Raw genomic sequence first — 19,392 nt, 5'->3', positions numbered from 1 at the left:
TAGAATTGTTTGAATTAGTGTTCCTTTTAAAAAATAATTAAGATATATTTTCTAACAGCTGGACCAATGATGCTTAAAGAAGTGATATTCCATACTTTTCATCTCCCTCATTTTAGTTACCTTTTTAGGTCTACAGCAAAAGTGTCCCTGTAGCTCAGATGAGAAATTATGGGAGCACCTTAGTTCACTGCAGTCCTGCACTCTGACCACTTCCAACACAGGCTAGTTCTTTGGAGAACCAAGCTAAATGCTAACAGAGTTCATAGAATCTTAGAATCATAGAATCATAGAATGTTTAGGGTTGGAAGGGACCACTAGTGGTCATCTAGTCCAACCCCCCTGCAGTGAGCAGGGACACTGCTAACTAGATCAGATTGCTCAGAGCCCCATCCAACCTGGCCTTGAATGTTTCCAGGGATGGGGCCTCCACTACCTCTCTGGGCAACCTGTTCCAGTGTTTTACCACTCTCATTGTAAAAAATTTCTTCCTTACCTCTAGCCTGAACCTACCCTGTTCTAGTTTAAAACCATTTCCCCTTGTCCTAACACAGCTGGCCCTATGAAAAAGACGTTCCCCATCTTTCCTATAGGCCCCCTTTAGGTACTGGAAGGCAGCAATCAGGTCTCCCCGTAGCCTCCTTTTCTCCAGGCTGAACAAGCCCAACTCTCTCAGCCTGTCCTCATAGGAGAGGTGCTCCAGCCCTCGGATCATTTTTGTAGCCCTCAGAGCATGTAGTTCTCCAGAGCATGTAAAAACCAAAGCTTTCAGATATCGGGTTGATTCCTTCAGGAAAGAGAGAGGTATATTCCTAATACCAGAGCAACCCACTGCCACATTTCAAGTCCCAGACCCAAGACATGAAGTCAATAGAGCACCTGAGCTGAAGTTCTTTAAGAGTATATTATAAATGGGTCAAAACCATGTATTTTATCCTAGCCTTTCTCCAATAGCAACCTATTTCATTGACACTTTGGGCAGCAACAGTAATGTATGCACCCTGAGACACGTGAAATTTCAGCTTGGAAGTTTACAGTTCAGCTCAATTATAAGTAATCATGAACAGTTTTATTGTGGAAGGTGTAAGGAAAATTGTAATAGGAGGCAACCCTATCTACTATCCTTACTACAGTACCAGATTACACAATGCTCGTGATATCCAACAGGCCTGCTGAGAATGTATGAACGCTGTTGGTATGTTTGCCTGGAGGATTAACGGCACTTAATGACATTATTTATATACTTTGCAAAACAATGTAGGATGTTTCCACAGCTCCCTATCTGTCTGCTACGCCTGTAGAAAACAGCAATGCCTCCATGGCTGCTAATGCAATTATGTTGAATTTCATAAATAAGATGCACTCTTCAGGGTTAATTTCCAAATTTCTTTATGTAGTGAATAAGAAATGAAGTTAAAAGCAGAAGTTTTAGGAAGTTAGACAGGCCTGGAATGAGTTTAAATGTTAACACAGATTAATAAGTAGAATACCGTGTTCATTTGAGCTAATTATTTTCTCAGAAGGCATCCATCCTATTTAGGCAATTACACAGCCTCGAGTCTTCATTTCTTAATGGTGCTATCAAGGGACTTCATCTGCTAGTTTCAGTTTAAGACTGTTCATGTGTTTTTAATAACATAGATTTAATTTGAAAGCTGCATTTGAGCTGTTTCCATGTGACTATTCCACACTTACAGAGAAATGCATTTATTCTAAATTTAAACTGTAACTATAGTAACCAGCATTCACTGTGTTTCAGTAGGAAATCTATAAGCCCACGCAGACAGAAGGAAACATGTTGTGTTAATTATCATTCTATCAAAAGACTAGAGTTTGTTTTTTTAAAAAAATAATTATCAGAAACTAGGTATTCTTACTATCCAGACTTAGAAACCAAGAGATTTGCAGGAATGTATTCTAATGCCATTTGCGGGAAACTGTGAAATCTAGAAAGAGGGCCATAACTGGACCAATTTGGAGGATATAATAACCCTCATTTTTCCCCAGCTATTTATTGTCTAATAAAAATACAATATTGAGCTCTTATAAGCAAGCTTTGCAGGATTCTACTTACATTTCCTAGAGCAATTCCTAATCTTAGACAAATAGAGTTACTGTTTCAATTACGGGTAGATGATCAGATTTTTTTGCTTGGGCTGCTAGATGATAGATTCTGTAGACGATTTTGCAAAGGTAGTAAACGTCACTTTTACAGAAATGACCACATTTGAGTAAGGACATGAATAACTTCTTCCCTTTTTTAGATTTCTCTCTCTGTGCCTGTCTTCTTGGGTGTTGATTTTGTTTAGGGGAGAGCTCATCCCTTCTTAGATTTTTTTTTTAATTCCTAGCACTATTATTTAAGCATACTGTGTTAAAAGTTTAAATATACAACTTATGTAAATCTTGTAGTAACGGTGAACTTTCCAAATATAATAAGGGTATATAGTTTTCCCACCGGTAAAATACTTACTGTATATGTTTCAATATGCCAATGGATTTTAAGTTTTACCAACATGTTTTTAAAATAAAGCTCATTCATTGAATAATGGAAATTCAGGATATTGATCCGTAATATTTAGGAACAGAAACACTGAATTATGTAGTGCAATGTCCTTTACAAATGCCTTGTGTGTCTCTTTTTTGCCTTGATACTGAGGACTGTAACTTGTGTTTGTCCAGTCTTGATTCTAAGATACAAATGGACCAAGATACCACATATTCCTTTTCTATATTATTTTAATAACTAAACATATTAAGCATTAAAAAGTAAGACTGTGTTTTCTTTAGAATTAATTTGTCTTCCATCAGCTCATTGCCAATGATTCTGATAAGTTTCTCTCCCAAAGAGAATTTTTTAGATCTCAGTATTTTCTCACTCTGAAGGCATTGCACATATGATATAGCAACTCCTCTCTCAAGCTGTGTTTATTGAAGCTGGGGTTATCAGGACCAAATACCTCGTGAGGCTTTTCATTGGAGCATTTCAACTTTAAATATATGAATACCAGAACTATGCAGGCTAAGCCGGGTTTTGGGTCACACCACATTGCGGTTTGGGCTCGCAGGTCCCAGGAGGTGGGCTCACAGGGGCTGCGTGCTCTGGTTTTTCAGCTCAGATCGGGACTGAGCTTTCAAAGCAAATATCCTTTTTGCCCTCCCTTTCAGCACTTGGGTTCATCTCATGTGACAGTCTTGGTGAAGATGTACTGGATTCATTTGTATTAAACTGATCTTGAAGATGAGCCCACCCAAAGCATCCACCTGCTAATGGGTGGTCAGTTCAGGAGGCCAGACCAGAACTAGCCCAAGGAAAAAACCCTGAAATGTATCATGTGTGTCCCCCTCCTATTTGGTAATGTGAACCTGCCCATCCTTGTTTTCAGAACTCACCCACACACAGTGAAGTCTTCACTGAAATGAGTCAGAAAACCAAATTCTTTTCATTCTATCTGCTTGCAGATGTTCGTGGAGGGCATGGTTTAAATAAGACAACCTACCCAATTCACAGCATTTTGGTGTAGCTGAAAATAGCTCTTCTGCCACTGGGCATTTGTACATCTCCTCAGAAATGCTCTTTTTGGCAAAACTGTGTAGTTTTAAGTAATCGAAACCTCAAGAAATGTTCTCTGCGCTTCAATATTGTAACAAATAGCATACCTCCATCTTTCAGAAGACAAATTTGAAACTCATTGGTAAATACGGTTTTTAAAACAAGAAAAACTTTCCAGTGATAGCATATTCAAAATTACTTCAGTTGAGCTGAGGCAAGACCCTTAAAAATCTGTGGTATAGTAAAGTCAGTATTGCAGAACCTAAGATTTAAACAGTGATCACGTGCAAAGGGCTCTGCAAAGCTGTGGGCAGACCATCTGCATGTGCATGGTGAAATCTGGTTTATGGATTTGAGGCAATTTTAGAGAACTTAAAATAGCTAACATATTTTTTAAGGATTGCCCAATAACACATTGGCCCCTGGAAAGCTTCTAGGTACCTCCCTCAAAGTCAGGTTAGTAAGAAATTATCTGTTTTTCTTGAGACTCAAGGCAAAGGTTGCTCTAAAGCACAAAAGAAAGGAACTTCCCTGACCCCTTTTCTAGTCTGGTCCAGCCAGACAAGCTGCTGGATCACGTCAGCCAGCTGATTAACTCTTAAAAACCATTACAACCTATTCATTTTTATTACTCAGTTTTCTGCTGTGGAGAAGGCAGCAATGAGGGGAATTGCTGGGAGCAAGGGGAAATGGGGCAGTGGTGGGGAAAAGGAGCAAGACTCCTTTCCAACAACTGCAATTTCTTACACCTTCTCAGCCCATCAGGTGAAACGTCATCCTTTTTACTTTGCATTTGCGAGGAGCTTAGACGTCATTCACCACCGCTGTGTGTCACATGATGTTTTGTAAGGCATTTTAAGCTAATTTTAATATATTTTATGATGTTTTTTAAGCAGTTCATGACTCTGAAAACATGGGGTATTTTTTGAAAACAGGTTCAGAAATGGTAGAATTTGTTTTACTTTATTTGGATGATCTAAAAGTTCATCACTTATGTAAACTAGGGAATCAAAGTTCCCTCTACAGGGAGACAAAAAGGTACCTGCACAGAGACAAATTTATTCCGTCATACAGTGCACATTTTAAGGCACCAAGGAGAACAGCTTATTCTCTCTCCATCCTTGTTTCATTCCTCTGACCACAGAAGAACTCTAAGTGTTGCCTGATTTTTGGACAGCTTAAATTAGAGAGGGTAAATCTGTCCTTAACATGCTTTTACCCCGCTGCCATGTGTGATGGGAGGGGGTGCTGTTCTGCTGGTGTAGGATAGCCAAGGCTCCTTGAATCCAGTCCCATGTTTGCCAGAAAACTGCTGCTTTTCTGAGGAAATGACCTGATGTCTCCCTCTTTCCAATTTATCAAATTTGCTTTAGATGCCCACTTTATGCATAGTAAGCCACCAAGGATATTGGGAGATGATATCAAACATATCGTACAAACTGCTGCTATAATCAACATGTTTTTCTCTATTTGTGTCCTTTTCTCCCCAGAGTTGAAAGAAAGGAGCGTGCACGTTTGAAGACGGTGAAATTCAACGCGAAACCTGGTGTAATTGATGCAAAAGGGGTACGTAAATGCTGAAAGCTTTTGAGATTGCACTTTGCAACTGTTTTATAAGTTTCAGAGTAGAGAAAATGTTAGCAACATAAGGAATATTTAGATTGTGGTAACCAAGATGTGGAGTATAGTGAAATATAGACAGGAGTATAGTATGATATAATCTTCTACCTAATGAAATATTCTTTTTATAACAATACTAATGGATAGTACATCCTAACTGGAAGATACTAAGAGAATAAAGAGCATTCTGTGATAGCTGCGATTGTAGTTCAATGATGAATAGAGAAGAAAAGACCAATGCAGATGGATAACTAAGGAGATAGGGCAAGAAGCGTAAATTCCCTGCCTTCAAAAGCTGTTAAATCTCAAACAAAAAGTTGGGAGTTAAAGAGTCCCAGATGCAAAATTGAAGTTTGGGATGCTCTGCTTTGACGGTTGTGACAGACATTGAACACGGGTGCGTTTCGCAGCAGGCACGATGGGCCAGCCAACACAAAACATGCAAGTTCCCTTCCACCAGCACTATCGGGACGGAACAGCCTCCCTGCTGCTACCGCTCTGCAGCGTCACTTTCTCATGCCCAACAGCCAACAGTTTTCACCAGCCTGATGTCTAATATCCTGTACGCTGCCGTCTGGCTGGCAAGAGTTATAGCATGATAAATGCCCACAGGCCTGGCTGTTGAGGTGTATTTTTCTCCTGAAGTGTAGCGTGTGTTTGTAGCAGTAGTAAATACTTGACATTATATTTGCAGGGATTTATTTTTGAAAACAGTCCAGTTGGCATACACGGGATTTACAACTGAGGGCTTCTGTGAGCAAAGCAAGGGACAGAGCTTCAGAAAGCATCAACAAAAAAGTCCTGTTTGGCTGCAGACAACACAGGGCAGGGCCAAAACCGGGTGATGAGAGAACACAGTCGTAGGTAGGTGCTAGCAAGGGACAAAGCCAAGTCGTTCAACAGGTCCCTTCCAGACCTGCTGTTCCTGGGACCCTCTGCCTAGTTTGAAATTCTCATTCTTAATCTCTTCTTGCTTCATTTCCCTCCATAATGGGAATAATAACATTTCCTTTATCCCAGTTTATTCTGTCCTTTCACTTAGACTGTAACAAATTAGCAGGATGAGAAGTTCCTCTTGCCATGAACATGCAGCTCCTAGAGCAGTGGGTCCCAAGCCTCTACAGGACAGCAAAATAATATTTCAGACTTGCAAATACTTCCCTGTTACTGCTCCTGAGTAAGTTCCTGAGCTCAGTGCAAACGCAGAATAATTGCACTGACTGAAGCCAGTTTTCCAGATTTATAAGGTACATGGAGTCAGCGTTCAGCCCCTGCACATTATTTGCACATGCAGATAACTTGGTAAAAATATATATAACAAACTGCATTGTGAAAGGACTTATTCATCTCATTGCATTTCTTCAGGAGTCAGAACTCCGTTTTTTTAGTTTGAAATGGCCACTTTCTACAACCTTGTAAATTAACGTTGCCATTTATTTGGGGAGATAATAAGCTTTATATTGCCAATGAAATCACTTGTTAAATGCCTATTTCCTGTGTATAGTCAAAGCCTCAGGGGAATAATTTATTCATATAACTAATGGTCCTTATTCAAGTGAGTCTGTCAAGAATTTAATTACCTCTTGATTCCCCGAATTGTTTTTCCATTTTTGTCATCAGTGTAACATTAATCTTCCAGCCACTCACATCAATGTTTGTTTCAGTGTTTAGGAAATTGCGTAATTGCAGACCAAGACCATCGTGCCCTTTTGGGACCGCACTTTTTATTGTTAGTGTTTGTTAAAATTTGCTTTTGCCTATTAAAAAGAACAAACACACAACACAATTTCAGGGCTTGTTTTGAAAAAACATAAAGGGGAAACGTGTCCACTGTTAAATTAAGCATCAACATGTAAAATGAGGTGTTTAAGTACATGTATATGTCTGTGCATTTTACGGATCAGCATTACCATTTAGTCTTTCGGTGTTCAAAAAGAAGTGGTGTAAGCATGTGCATGCTTTACTTTTTTTTTTTAACTGGAGGAAATTCAGTCTGGATAAACAGGGCTGCATTCAGCCCAGGAGAACTCCTCTGTTTGGAAATCAAGCTAAAATTCAAGATAAAAATCAGGTTTATGTGTGCCTGTTGCACCTTTGTGCTCATACAGTCGTGACCATGTGGGAAGGTGGCACTATCTTAATTTACTCTAAAGATAAAACTGGGAGAATAACATTTCATGTGATACTTCTAAATTTGGCCAGGAGGTGCGCAGGGAAGCATTTTTAAACAAAATTTAACTGAATACGGAGAATGTTTGGGGATTTTTGCACAGGTAAAATGTTTATCCTGTTGTGATAGCATCTTGCTGGCCCTGATTCCTTTCGTTACCCTATAGAAGCAATGTTTAAGGCTACAGCAGCAATGTTCAAGCTACAGTCAATGTTTTATGAAATAGTGCCAAAACTTTCTTGAGATAACTTCTCTCTCTAGTTTTAAAATATGAACTATCTAGTTATTCTACAAGTTTTAAAAGTCTTATGCATTTTCATCTGTTTATGGCCTCATTTTCCATCCAAACCCAGAGATAAGATACAAAGAAAGTATTACAGATGGTGTGACATTTGTAGTTGATCAGCATCGCGTGTCTCACTAAAAAGGTGTTTAAGAACACTCAGCAATACAGCTGACAAACCTGTTAGCAGGGATAATCTTTTCAAAGGCCCAAAAGTTCCTCTTTTTCAAGCCAAATTTGGGTGCGTTATCTCATCTAGAAAATGAGTTCGGCATTTTTTTAAAATGTCATTTAGAATATTTATCTCACTTTTAATTCATTTAATTGGACTCCTCCAATCCATGGTTTGTGAAATTCAAGTCTACAAAATCAGGATGGATACAAACACAGGGAATGTGAATCACAGTTAGGGAGCTCCAGTGAAATCTTCTGGTCTCAAGTTTAAATCAGGCAACGGATAGTACCTTTCCATACAAGGCATAATTAAATTCTGATGCTCGTTATTACAGGATATTGTATAAAAAATAAGTTGAAAAGGAATTAGGTAAGTTAGCAAGCAATGGATCCAATGACAACTTTTAACACTTTTGTCATGTAACCCAGGACATTTTAGTTATTGATTTCAAGAAGCAGAGGGGGGAAGGATCACATTTCTTCTACTTTTTCTTTTAAACATCTGTTATTGGACAACTTCAGAAAAAGGTACTGGGCTAACTGGATTTCTGGTTTAACCCAACAGGGCTACTTTTCTTTCAAGTTCTGTTTGTTTTGACCAGAAGAAACTTATTTGCTCAGGTTCAGAGACATCATCAGAATCCTAGGTCCTATTAACATTTTTTAAGATATCAAACCAGTTAGATGCTAACACCTGCGTAATAAGGAAAAGAATTCAAATACTGGTATAAACAGCTTAATTTCACCAAAGACTGTGCTTCAGTTGTTGACCAAGTTCAGTCTCTAGTTACATTAATATAACTGTAGTAATGATCTTTACCAGCTTTTCCCAGGGATCTTTACCATCTCTTCCCAGGGATCTTTACCATCTCTTCCCAGGGACCTGGGAGTCCTGGTGGAAGACAAGCTGACCATGAGCCAGCAGGGTGCCCATGTTGCCAAGAAGGCCAGTAGCATCCTGGGGTGCATTAAAAGGAGTGTGGCCAGCAGGTCGAGGGAGGTTATCCTCCCCCTCTACTCTGCCCTGGTGAGACCCCACCTGGAGTACTGTGTCCAGTTCTGGGCTCCCCAGTTCAAGAAAGATGAGGAACTCCTAGAGAGAGTCCTGAGGAGGGCAACAAAGAAGATGAGGGGACTGGAGCATCTCCCCTATGAGGAAAGGCTGAGGGAGCTGGGCTTGTTTGGCCTGGAGAAGAGAACACTGAGAGGGGCTCTTAAAGGTGGGTGTCATGAAGACAGAGCCAGACTCTTCTCAGTGGTGCCCAGCGACAGGACAAGGGGCAATGGGCACACACTGAAGCATGAGAGGTTTCAGTTGAACATGAGGAAGAACTTCTTTACTCTGAGGGTGACGGAGCCCTGGAACAGGCTGCCCAGGGGGGTTGTGGAGTCTCCTTCTCTGGAGATATTCAAAACCTACCTGGAAGATATCCTGTGCAACTCACTCTGGGTGACCCTGCTTTAGCGGGAGGGTTGGACTGGATGATGTCCTGAGGTCCCTTCCAACCCCTACCATTCTATGATTCTGTGATTTTAATTGTTCCTGAAGGTGGATGGGTATCAAAGCAACCAGTCCACCCCGTTGGGTCCCTATGGCTGCTCTACACTACTGCAGCAAAGGGCGGGGCTGCCAGGACACTGGCTACCTTAATGTTTCAAGCATAAAAAAGGTAAATGAAGAAAAGGTAACACTGTTATGATTTCTGAAGCATTTACTGTCTCAGTCTATGGGGCCCGCTGGTTTACGGATAATCGATGGAAAATAGAGCAGCCCAAAGGTTTATGACTGATATTTATGCTGAATGAAGCTACAGGAGCTATGTGAGCACAAACTTAATTAAAAAAGTATGTTTTATGCTATGTTGAACTCAGGATCATATCCCAAGTATTTTCTGATGCTCACCTTTGCCCCAAAAGGAGCAGACCGTGCGGATAGCTGTAAGCAGGGTTATAGATCTGCCAAAGCAGCACACGGAACTCTTGGTAATTCCCCCTACTGCAGGCTTCAAGCTGAACAAGAATACCCTTTCCTTTTTTAATCTTAAAACTCACAGTAACTGAGGGCTTTTCAGGTTTTTACTGAATCAAAAAGAATGTCAAACAATGATGGAAATATTACAGAGGGAAAAGAGGCAAGCCAGGAATCTGCTTTTTTTCTCAACCGTTGTATTTACAACCAGTCTTTCAGGAGACAAAAATAGCATCTCTCTTGCTTTTCTCCCAGTCGGATCATATACTCTTTCTTGACTGTCTCTTGAAAATATTTGTATAGTGGCAACTGTAGCTCTTAGAAAGACCTTTATCAACATCTCACCTTTTTTCCAGTATTTGTGGACGATTCTCTGATCCCAGAGAAATGTTGCACTGTCTTGAAGCCTAATGTTTAGGTAAAACTTAATGTTATACAGAGAACTGTTTTTTTATAACAGATGCCTTTTCGTTTCACACCTTATTTGGCCAGTGCCTCCAGAACGTTGTCTTATGGACAAATACCCTACTTCAGTACCCAGCAGAATAAATGTCATGCCTCTCACAATCTCTCAATTTTTAACGCTTGTGTCAGGGTGCATGGTGGGGTCTTCACTCCATGGTTAGTGGAGCAGCTCAGCAGGGTGCTGAATGGGGATGAGGGGATGAGGTGCCTGCCGAGAAAGGGGACCCCTCCAAAATCTCTCCTGGCAGCTCTGCTGCACTCCAGCAGCACAGGTCCCAGGCTGTGACCCGCACCATATTGCTCCTTCACTGTCCATTAAACTTTTTCTACCCAGTTAGCTCATCACCCACAGTTCTCTTCATATTCCAGTCAGATCACCTACATTGCACTCAGCCTGCCCCTTCAAATGCCTCTGAATGTATTTATTATGACAGTCAGAAGCTTGATAGCGTTTAATAACATTTCTTATGAGCGGATTCTGTTTACAGATCCCACAAGCCCTGCCTGAAACATAAGGTCAACCTCTTGCTTTATTGTCATTTTAGCAACACTGCACTGAGGCATGAAAGGAAAAAGCTAAAACTGACTGAAATAGCAAACTTGATATTGTGGTGTAAATAAAACCCTCTGCATACTCAATGCACCCCTCCTCCAAATGTCAAAATCCAGTGACTGTCAGGACTTGGTATGTAGGACACGTTTTGACAGCTTATTAAGTATTCAGGGAAAAAAAAAAAAACAGCCCACCTATTTCCAAACAATTTAAGCTCTGGAAAATCATGGTATTTTCAGCCCTAGTCATCAAATTAGAGAAAAACGGGTCTGTAAGGAACCTCAGGTGGTCACCAAGTCCACCTCCTGCCCTGAGGGTGTCTTCTGTACCTTCCTCTGTCTCGCAGATTTGTCTAATCTCCACTTAAAGACCTGCCACGACAGAAATTTCATATTCGTCCCAAACAGCCCACTCCAGTCCTTCACTCTCCTCATCATTAGAAATGGCTCAACTGCTGTAGTCCAAGCCTGTTGTTATTTCTTCTTCTATCAATGTATAAGGAGACTGGATTATTTGCCTTCGTCTTCACCAAGCAGAACCTGCAGTCACACCTGCCCTGTTCTAGCGCTTCACCACGGCAGATCCGGGTGCATCAAGGCAGAGAAAAAGGGGATAATCCCGACAGAATCTCTGCTTCTCAGAAATTCAAAAGTATAAAGGTGTATCAGACCATCTAGCCTCTCACTCTGCCAGTTGAAGGTTGTTTCTAACATGTATCAGTATCTAATTAGGCTTAAGTTTTCTAAGTGTAAAGTTTCACTGCTTTTAGGAGAAACAGTTCTGTAGTCCGTAATCAGAATTTTTTTTCACATATGCAGTGTATTTTTACCAGCTTTTCTTTGCACACCTCTTCTAAAAATATTTGACATAATGAATGGATTTCCTAAAGTGATTGGTGCTGGGGCAATAATAGAAGCAGAACAAAATCCGCAATCTGAGAGTGTTTGAAAACCTGTGTCTTCATTGTGGAGCTTTGCTGATTTGGAGAGCCCGGTAACACACGCTCAAAATTTTCCTTATAAAATAATCCACTCGATTGCTTAATCATGTTTGCTTTCTGAATTCCCTCCAGTCAGTAGCAAAATGGTAGTGAAAGGAGAGATACAGGACTGGTAATAGCATTTCTGTCCACGTTGGTGTGCATTTGTCCATGTGTACGTTTGCGAAAAGAAAAAAGGAGGGGCCTTTGCCATTTTTTCCCCCTCTAAATCTGGTGATCAGAAAATAGCAACAGATGCTGAAGAAAAGGTAATGGAAGTGACAAACACCAGAATGTGTGGGATCACAGGTGGTGTGATTTACTAAGAAGAGAGGTTGCACATAAATTAAGCAGCATACACCTACCTGCAAGGATGATACAGAGGAGGGTTAGTGAAGGTGGCTTAGGCACTGACTCAGAATTAAATATTCTTTATTCTTGGCCTCAGCCAGATTTATCTCTCCTTGCTGATCTAGCCTGACTTTTCTCTGTTCTCCGTCTTTCTGATTTCTTGTTGCTATTTAATGGCAATGGCTGACTGTGGGGTATTCTTCAAAGAAGTCTGAGCACTCTTACTGGAGTAAGTGCTCATCTCAGCTATAAATTTGGCCTCCACCTGGTATCCCAACTGTTGCTTAGAAAAATGATTTGTGTAGCTGTAATCTTCTGGAACTGGAGGTACATATGCCTGGGAGCAATGTGCCTAGGAGCAATCTGCCTGTGTGTACTTCCCGGTACACACAGGCAGCTCTTTTATATTTTTTCTAGCCTGCCACTACTGTAGTTTTTAAGGAGCAGCCAGTGAATAATGCAGCAGCAATGTTGTTGTTCCATTTCTGCACTTACTGCTATTTTTAAAGGCATGGGGATAAAGAGGGCAGAGTGAACTGCAGTCAGCTCTGTTGCCCAGGATAGCAGCTGGAGGACAAGAACCTGGATGCAGAGCAAGACCGGGGAGCAGCAGGAGAGGGCTGCTCCAGCAGAACCCAAGGGTGACAGCAGCCTCACAAGGAGGGGTGCAGTCCAGGGAAGTCCCAACAGCAAGTCTGGCGGCAGCAACCAAGGTTGGTCCACAGCCCTGTGGTTCCCAGAAAGCCTGTAGCAATGAGTCAGGTCCAAGCCAACTGGGAAGTCACATCAGTAAGGTGAGGTGGGATGGGCAAGATGCACGGCAGGGCACGGACAAACTGACAGTGCTGGCGAGGACCGCGGGCTGTGGGAGCTTGCTGAACCTGCTTGTCCTGCAGGCACACGTCCCACCGGTGCGATCCAGGCGAGATCATGAACACCCACGACTGAGTTGCTCTTTACTTTGTCCTGTGACTGTCAAAGCACTATAGTTTGGTCCCAAATTTTCTATCTTGCCTTTGTTATGACTATTTGAACAGCATTTGGTACCAGTAGGCTGCAAAAGATGATGTTAGGCTTATACTTATGGTTTATACACCTTAATATAAGGCTTACACTACCAATTCTGACTAATTTTGATCATTAGAAATAAAATGTCAGTCTTTGCTGTGTAATTAAATTTTAGTTTAAAAATCTTTTTCCATTCCTTGGTGCTACTTCCACTTGCAGTATCAATTGAATTCAGTATTCTCTCTTACTTCCATTACATCGTGTTTCTAACGTATTGAAGACAAAGAGCCTTCCATTAAATGCAGTAGAAGTTAACCCAAGCCCTAGCATGTGTTTTTTGCTAAGGATCATTATATTGCTTTAGTCACATTAGAAACAGCAGACATGAACCAGAGTAAAAAGTTAGAATATTAATTTGGTCCCCCAGCTTAGAGACATTTGAAGTGAAACTTTGGCTTAGGCAGGCCCTAAAAAAAAGAAAAAAAAGAGTATTTCCACTTTGATCTGATCTGATTTCTAATAACATTTTAGCATTCCAAGTAACATTTAGCATCCAGAATGGTTCACAGTGTGGCCTCGGCTGTATAAACAAAATGACTCTTCAATAACACTCCAACAAACACATTGCGATTTGCCCAAAACAAAAATGTTTTATTGTCTCAGTGCCAGACAATTATTGGACACCCACTGATATTAAAAATAATTTGCTTAGAGTGATAATTTCTAGCTAAAATATGCTTCTGTTAGGCATTTATTTATAACCTTCTGGAAAATGTCTAAGGACCACATGCAGAGATGGGTTGTAATATTCTAGCTTGGCTTTTACCTGTCACAAAAATATTTTACCTGCCCAATTGGAAAGCCTGAAATGTGGCTTCCTGCAGAAATATTATTTACACATGATGTTGGGACAATTCTGTCAATGTTGTAAAACATTAGCTTTTTTTTTTTAATATTAATTTTGTGCCTCCTAAATTAATATTTCTCCACCTCAGAAATCCCTAAGTGAACAGCTTTTCCTTTCTCCGTGGCTCTGCCCCAGGCACATACGGGGTAAATGTTTAAAGCTAGATGCAGTGGATCCCATTTCTGTGAGCATTAACTGGGTGCACCTTCTGAAAAACATAGTGGCCATTTCAAGACAGAGTGAGACACAGTTATGGCCCTTCCGTGCTTCCCGAGGCTAAGGCCTGGCAAGGATTTGCAGTCCTTATCCGCTTTACCTTGATCGGACATGATAACCTAAACTTTAAGAGCCACAGGGCCTTATTTAAACTGTGCAGTTTAAAAGCCTAACGTAGACATCCCAGCCATTTGGTTTGGACTAATCTTTGCACTAGTAGCTGCAGTGAGTAAACCAGGCACTTGTAACAGGTATTCTGAATATACTCCTCCAACACCACTTTGCCAAGTGCAAAATATGAATCCTTGGATACGTTAGGTTAGGTTAGGTTAGGTTAGGTTGGGTTGGGTTGGGTTCGGTTCGGTTAGGTTAGAAATGCATAGGGGTAAGACCTCTGCTCAGCCCAGCATATGGCTCCTGAGGTGTCAGTAGGAATTACGCCGTTGCTGTGGAGATAGTGCAGGCTCCTGAATTTCTTTGCTTGTACACCTACAGGTGGAAAAATTGCAGACAAGAAACCCCCCTTCAGCTCAGAACTGAGCTTTTTATAGAAAATCATTCTGTGTGTCATTTGTTTGCAAGAGTTGTGAATCAGTATTTTACAGTACACTCCCCCAGCTCAGAATGATTGAAATCTGCTTTGCTTTAACCAGAGAATAAGAACCCTTTTTTCATGTGCACAACTTAAAATAAGCTTTGGAAATATTTCATGTCATAAAATTTCTGATTTTACATCTCCATTACTAATTGACATAAAATCTTTTACAAAACCATTGTTTCTCCAATATAGGAATTTAGCTGTTACTCTTTAGCAATCATTCAAGAATGCTCCTCTGTGATAAAACGGAAATTAATGACAAGGATATAAAAGTAATGTGAAGTCATATTGCAAGAATTTCTCACCAACTCGTCTTCATAAGAAGTAAAAAAAAAGCTCATGGAAATTATTAAAAGCGAATTGCTGAGCAGAGATATGTTCTGCACAGGGACTTTTTATTGGCACAGGGCATTAGTAGGTCTGAAGATAGATATTCTCCAGAGCTTTGGTGTGAAACTGCCCAGCACAGGGAGGAGTAATAAATTGCTCTTCTCCATCTGGCTTTGTTGCTGTCTTGCTTCTTGTTTTCTCTCTGTTGGATTTAAGTTCCGGGAAAGGCTGCAAGACCTCAGAAATGGGGGTAGCACAGAGTGTCATGGAAGAATCAGGTCTCAGCATCATTCCTGCCAGTGCAGCTTGTATCTTGGAGGAGACACCTTCTCCCCATGCCAGAGGAAAAGCTGGGTCTCATTTGTCCAGCTGCCCTTGCTCTTTCATGTGTCTTCACATCCCCCATAGCCCTGTCTTCACGTTTCAAGACAGCTGGAGCTAGTGCTGGGCAGTGGGCACTGCCTGTGCATCTGTTTTGACCTGAGCCCATATTATTGGGCTGCCCTAACCGTTCTCCTTGAGCTGAACCCATTTTGCTCAGCATTTCTGCAAGGTACGTTAGAAATACTGCTGTCATCAGCACCTTGTTCACTCATGTGCTGAAGTAATCAAATGGAATTCAGTTGATAAAACAGCACATAGCCAGGAAAATTTAACTGTACAGTGTCTCATTGTTCCAGGATATATTGAGGCGCTCCACAAAGACATGCAATAATTTAATAATAATGCCTGTTGGGCCCAGGTCCCAGTCAAAAGTAAAGGAAAACAAATGAGCATTCAGTTTAAATTTATGTCATGGTAGCAGTGTTGATTCTAGCAGGGAACTGGCATGTCTTAAGAAACCTGCTTTTTTAAAGTGGTGAAACAGATCTAGAAATTGTGAAAAATACTGTCAAGTCAAATTTGAGGCTTTTACTCAGCTGAAGCAAAGAAATACGTTTTCATAACTTTCTTTTAAAAATCCAGTGGAAGTTTTTCTTTTAAACTAAAAAAAAAATAATAATACAGTAAAAAAACCATTGGGTCTGTTTTCCAGTTAAAAAAATAAAAGATAAGCCATTTTGCATTTTATTGAGAAGTACAAATTCTAAATATCTTCAACTTGTAAGCATAATGGAAGAGAGCAGCAAATGTGAGCAAATTGGCAGCTTGTCAGACAAAGAAAATACTGATGGAGTCATTTCTTCAGTTAATAAGCAATATAGATACATGTATTTCATAGATTTTCCTATTTCTTCAGCCTGATAATTGTGTGGAGTTTATTTATAAGATGATATTGTTTCGTAGGTGGCCATAATGTCAGGCACTATAGTATCAGTGTTTTCTATCCCACAGTGTGTGCCATCCCTGCTTAGGTAGGAGAAATCTTTAAGAGTCACTGAGATAAAGATATGTAGTGTAATGTTTAAATTGGTCACAGATTAAAGGTAACACAATGAAAATTTGCTGGCATAGGTAGAATACCAAAGTTTACAGCTAAGAGTTAATTGCTTTTCTTCTAAGCTGTTCCAGCAGAAAATTGTGCTGAGTTTAACCTCATGCATGTAGTATTTTTATAACTCGTTGTCTAATGCCCTGAATTAATTAGTAGCAAATTTACATGTGTGTATTGATAATGTGATAGTTACTTGGTTTTTCTTCTAAAAAAGTGGTTGAAAAATAAAATGTATCGTATTGGCAATAGATATTGTCAAATAATTAGAAACAGAACAAAGTTTTTGTCTAGTAAGATTTCACACAAAGCTCCAGAAGAGTGGAGTTAAGCATCAACACTCATCAAGGTGATGGAGTCTCTATATTTCACATCTTTATTTCTGTCTCACTCACAAGGGAGTGGTTGAGTCCCCATCCCTGGAGGGATTTCAAAGCCGGGCAGACGAGGTGCTTAGGGACATGGTTTAGTGGTGGGATGGCAGAGTTAGGTTAACAGTTGGACTTGATGATCTTAATGGTCTTTTGCAACCTAAATGATTCCATTCAATTCTGGAGTTCCCTTCCAACCCTTGCCACTCTGTGTGTGTGTGATTCGATTTGATTCTAAATTCACACAGTTCAGTTACAATTGACATAGTCACTCAGAGGTCATGTTTGGGAGGTTATAGGGACACAAGGACACAGGAATTGCCAACCTGGGTCAAAGCCAAAGTCCATCTAATTTGATAACCCTATCTGTGAGACTGACAGCATGGGATGCATTACTGGAGGATATAGGAACTTCACCTCCTACACAAACCTCACACCAGTCTCCTGGAGATTGCCTTCATTTTTGTTTGCCCCATACATTTATTTTTTATAATTTTAGCTGTGAGGCCTAAATAAATCAATGTTTTAAATGAAAACCATGAGTCTGGTATGATTCACGGTCTCCTGAGCCAGACCTTTGCTGTAATTCAGCCTGCTACACCAGTCATCTGTGAGTGCAAACGCTCTTCATTTAACTCGAAGAGCAGTTCAAAACATTAGTGTGCTCCAATTATCTTTCAGTGAATAGTTTGAAGGCATGTAGGTATGGTAAATCTTTCTCCACTCCTACTTCACAAAATAAGAGTAATAAAGGTCTCTGTGCAACTTAGTCTTTTTATGCCATGGTCCATTTTATGTAGTAGTTTACACTTGCACAGGTCAAGTGCACAGCATTCGATTGCACAAGTAAATCACGATACAAAAAATAGTGATAAAGGAGCAAGTCAGCTTTTTCTTAACAGCACAGATAACTAACGCCTTCTCCAGCTTTATTTACTAGTGAGATTAATTCAAAAGATTGCACAGAGACCAAACCCCTCAATTCCATTTACAAATCTAAGGAAGCACCAGCAGTCAACTGAGAATCAGAGTTAGGAAGAAGATATGAGATCAAAACTGAGAAGATATGAGATCAAGATGGTATCTGATCTGAGGAACGAAGATCAGGCTGATAAAGGTCCTACAGCGTACGACCTGTATAGACAAATCTGTGGGTCTGGGCTGGTGATCAGACAGTCCCCAAACTTTGCTAAGTGCCCACCAACGCTACTGTTGATCTCTGAGGCTCTTTTGTCATCACCGTAGCACAAAGGATGCTGAGAGAGGTTCACATGCACAAAGATTTTTAGTGGGGTAGCTGATGGCATAGATCAGTTCTAACAGGGAGAGTTACTTTTTGGCAAAACGTGTAAAAAAGAGTAAAGGAAGATTTGGGACAACATTGCCAAGCTTCGAATACACTTTCTAACTCCAGAGACAGTCTTGAGAAAGGAGAGGAAGACCTTCACACTTCCCATATGCGTAGTGAGCCCAGCTAGGTCAAAGCCCGTGCTGGACCCCAGCACAACTCTGCAGTGCTGAATCTGTGAGCATCTCGTCACAGAAACACAGGCGTTAGAGCTGAAGAGGCTTATTGTTCAGCTCTTTTCCCTTCACCACCCCCTTCTCTCCCAGCACTGCAGTGTTATTCCCCACAGTATTTAAGATTAGCAGATTTGGTTTAAATGTGAAAAATGATCTAGGCTTTTCCACTTCCCTTGGGGCAGATTATTCTACATCCAAATTGATTTCACTGTCAAGGAGCTTTGCCCTTCCTTATTTTCACACTGTTAATTTCCATGTTGCTGCTTGAACAAATCCTTCCCACCCTCTTTGTGTACAACCTTCAGATACTTGTAAATGACCTTGGCTGTCACGTACGCAAGGTTTTTATGTTGGCGTTTCAATCCTGCCGACAACGATGCAATGTAAATTAGCACAGATGAGTAGTCCCTTTTTAATGCGATTCGTACCTTGCACCAAGTTAAATGCATGTTTGCAGAATCGGAAATACTGCTTGTACATGCTTTCTTGAAAGTCTATTAGTCTTTCTGTTCCCCTGGTAGTTTGTGTTGGTTTTAACTGTTGTTTTGTTAGGAATTAAAATTGAGTTGCTGGATGGCAAGTGGCATTAAGTCAGTGTTAAAAAATGTTTAATAAAATTTCATATTTATGAATTCTAAACAACACTGTCCTTGTCTGTAGAAGCTAGATGGAATGGCACTTTTAATCAGGCTTGTACTTTTTCACTTTGGATTTCCAAGATCCACATCTCCCTGCAGCTTCATGGGAAAACTAGGCAAGCAGAGCTAACTATCTGAGCTGCTTCTCACCCAAAGTTTGTTCTCACTTACCAAAACAGATCATGGTGCAAAAAGTCAATAAGGAATGACTGTAGCCCAGGGTTTTTTTTTTCATTTTCCCTCCAAATACTTGC

The 19,392-nt window shown here is 40.5% G+C and overlaps 1 protein-coding gene across 7 annotated transcripts in view; it reads left to right on the top strand.

The window, feature by feature from the left end:
• Nucleotides 1-19,392, top strand: part of DLG2 (discs large MAGUK scaffold protein 2) — a 698,848-nt gene that overhangs the window by 650,492 nt on the left and 28,964 nt on the right. For all 7 annotated transcript variants that reach the window (XM_035897884.1, XM_035897901.1, XM_035897894.1 and 4 more), the window contains one exon: nt 5,041-5,116. In XM_035897884.1, coding sequence (XP_035753777.1) covers nt 5,041-5,116 — 76 coding nt within the window. The remainder of the gene's footprint in view (nt 1-5,040; nt 5,117-19,392) is intronic.

This window comes from Egretta garzetta, unplaced genomic scaffold (assembly GCF_000687185.1).
Source record: "Egretta garzetta isolate BGI_Z169 unplaced genomic scaffold, ASM68718v1 scaffold20, whole genome shotgun sequence".
Classification (NCBI taxonomy): domain Eukaryota; kingdom Metazoa; phylum Chordata; class Aves; order Pelecaniformes; family Ardeidae; genus Egretta; species Egretta garzetta.
The sequence above is the reverse complement of the archived record's forward strand: the minus strand, read 5'-3'. Positions and strand labels throughout refer to the sequence as shown.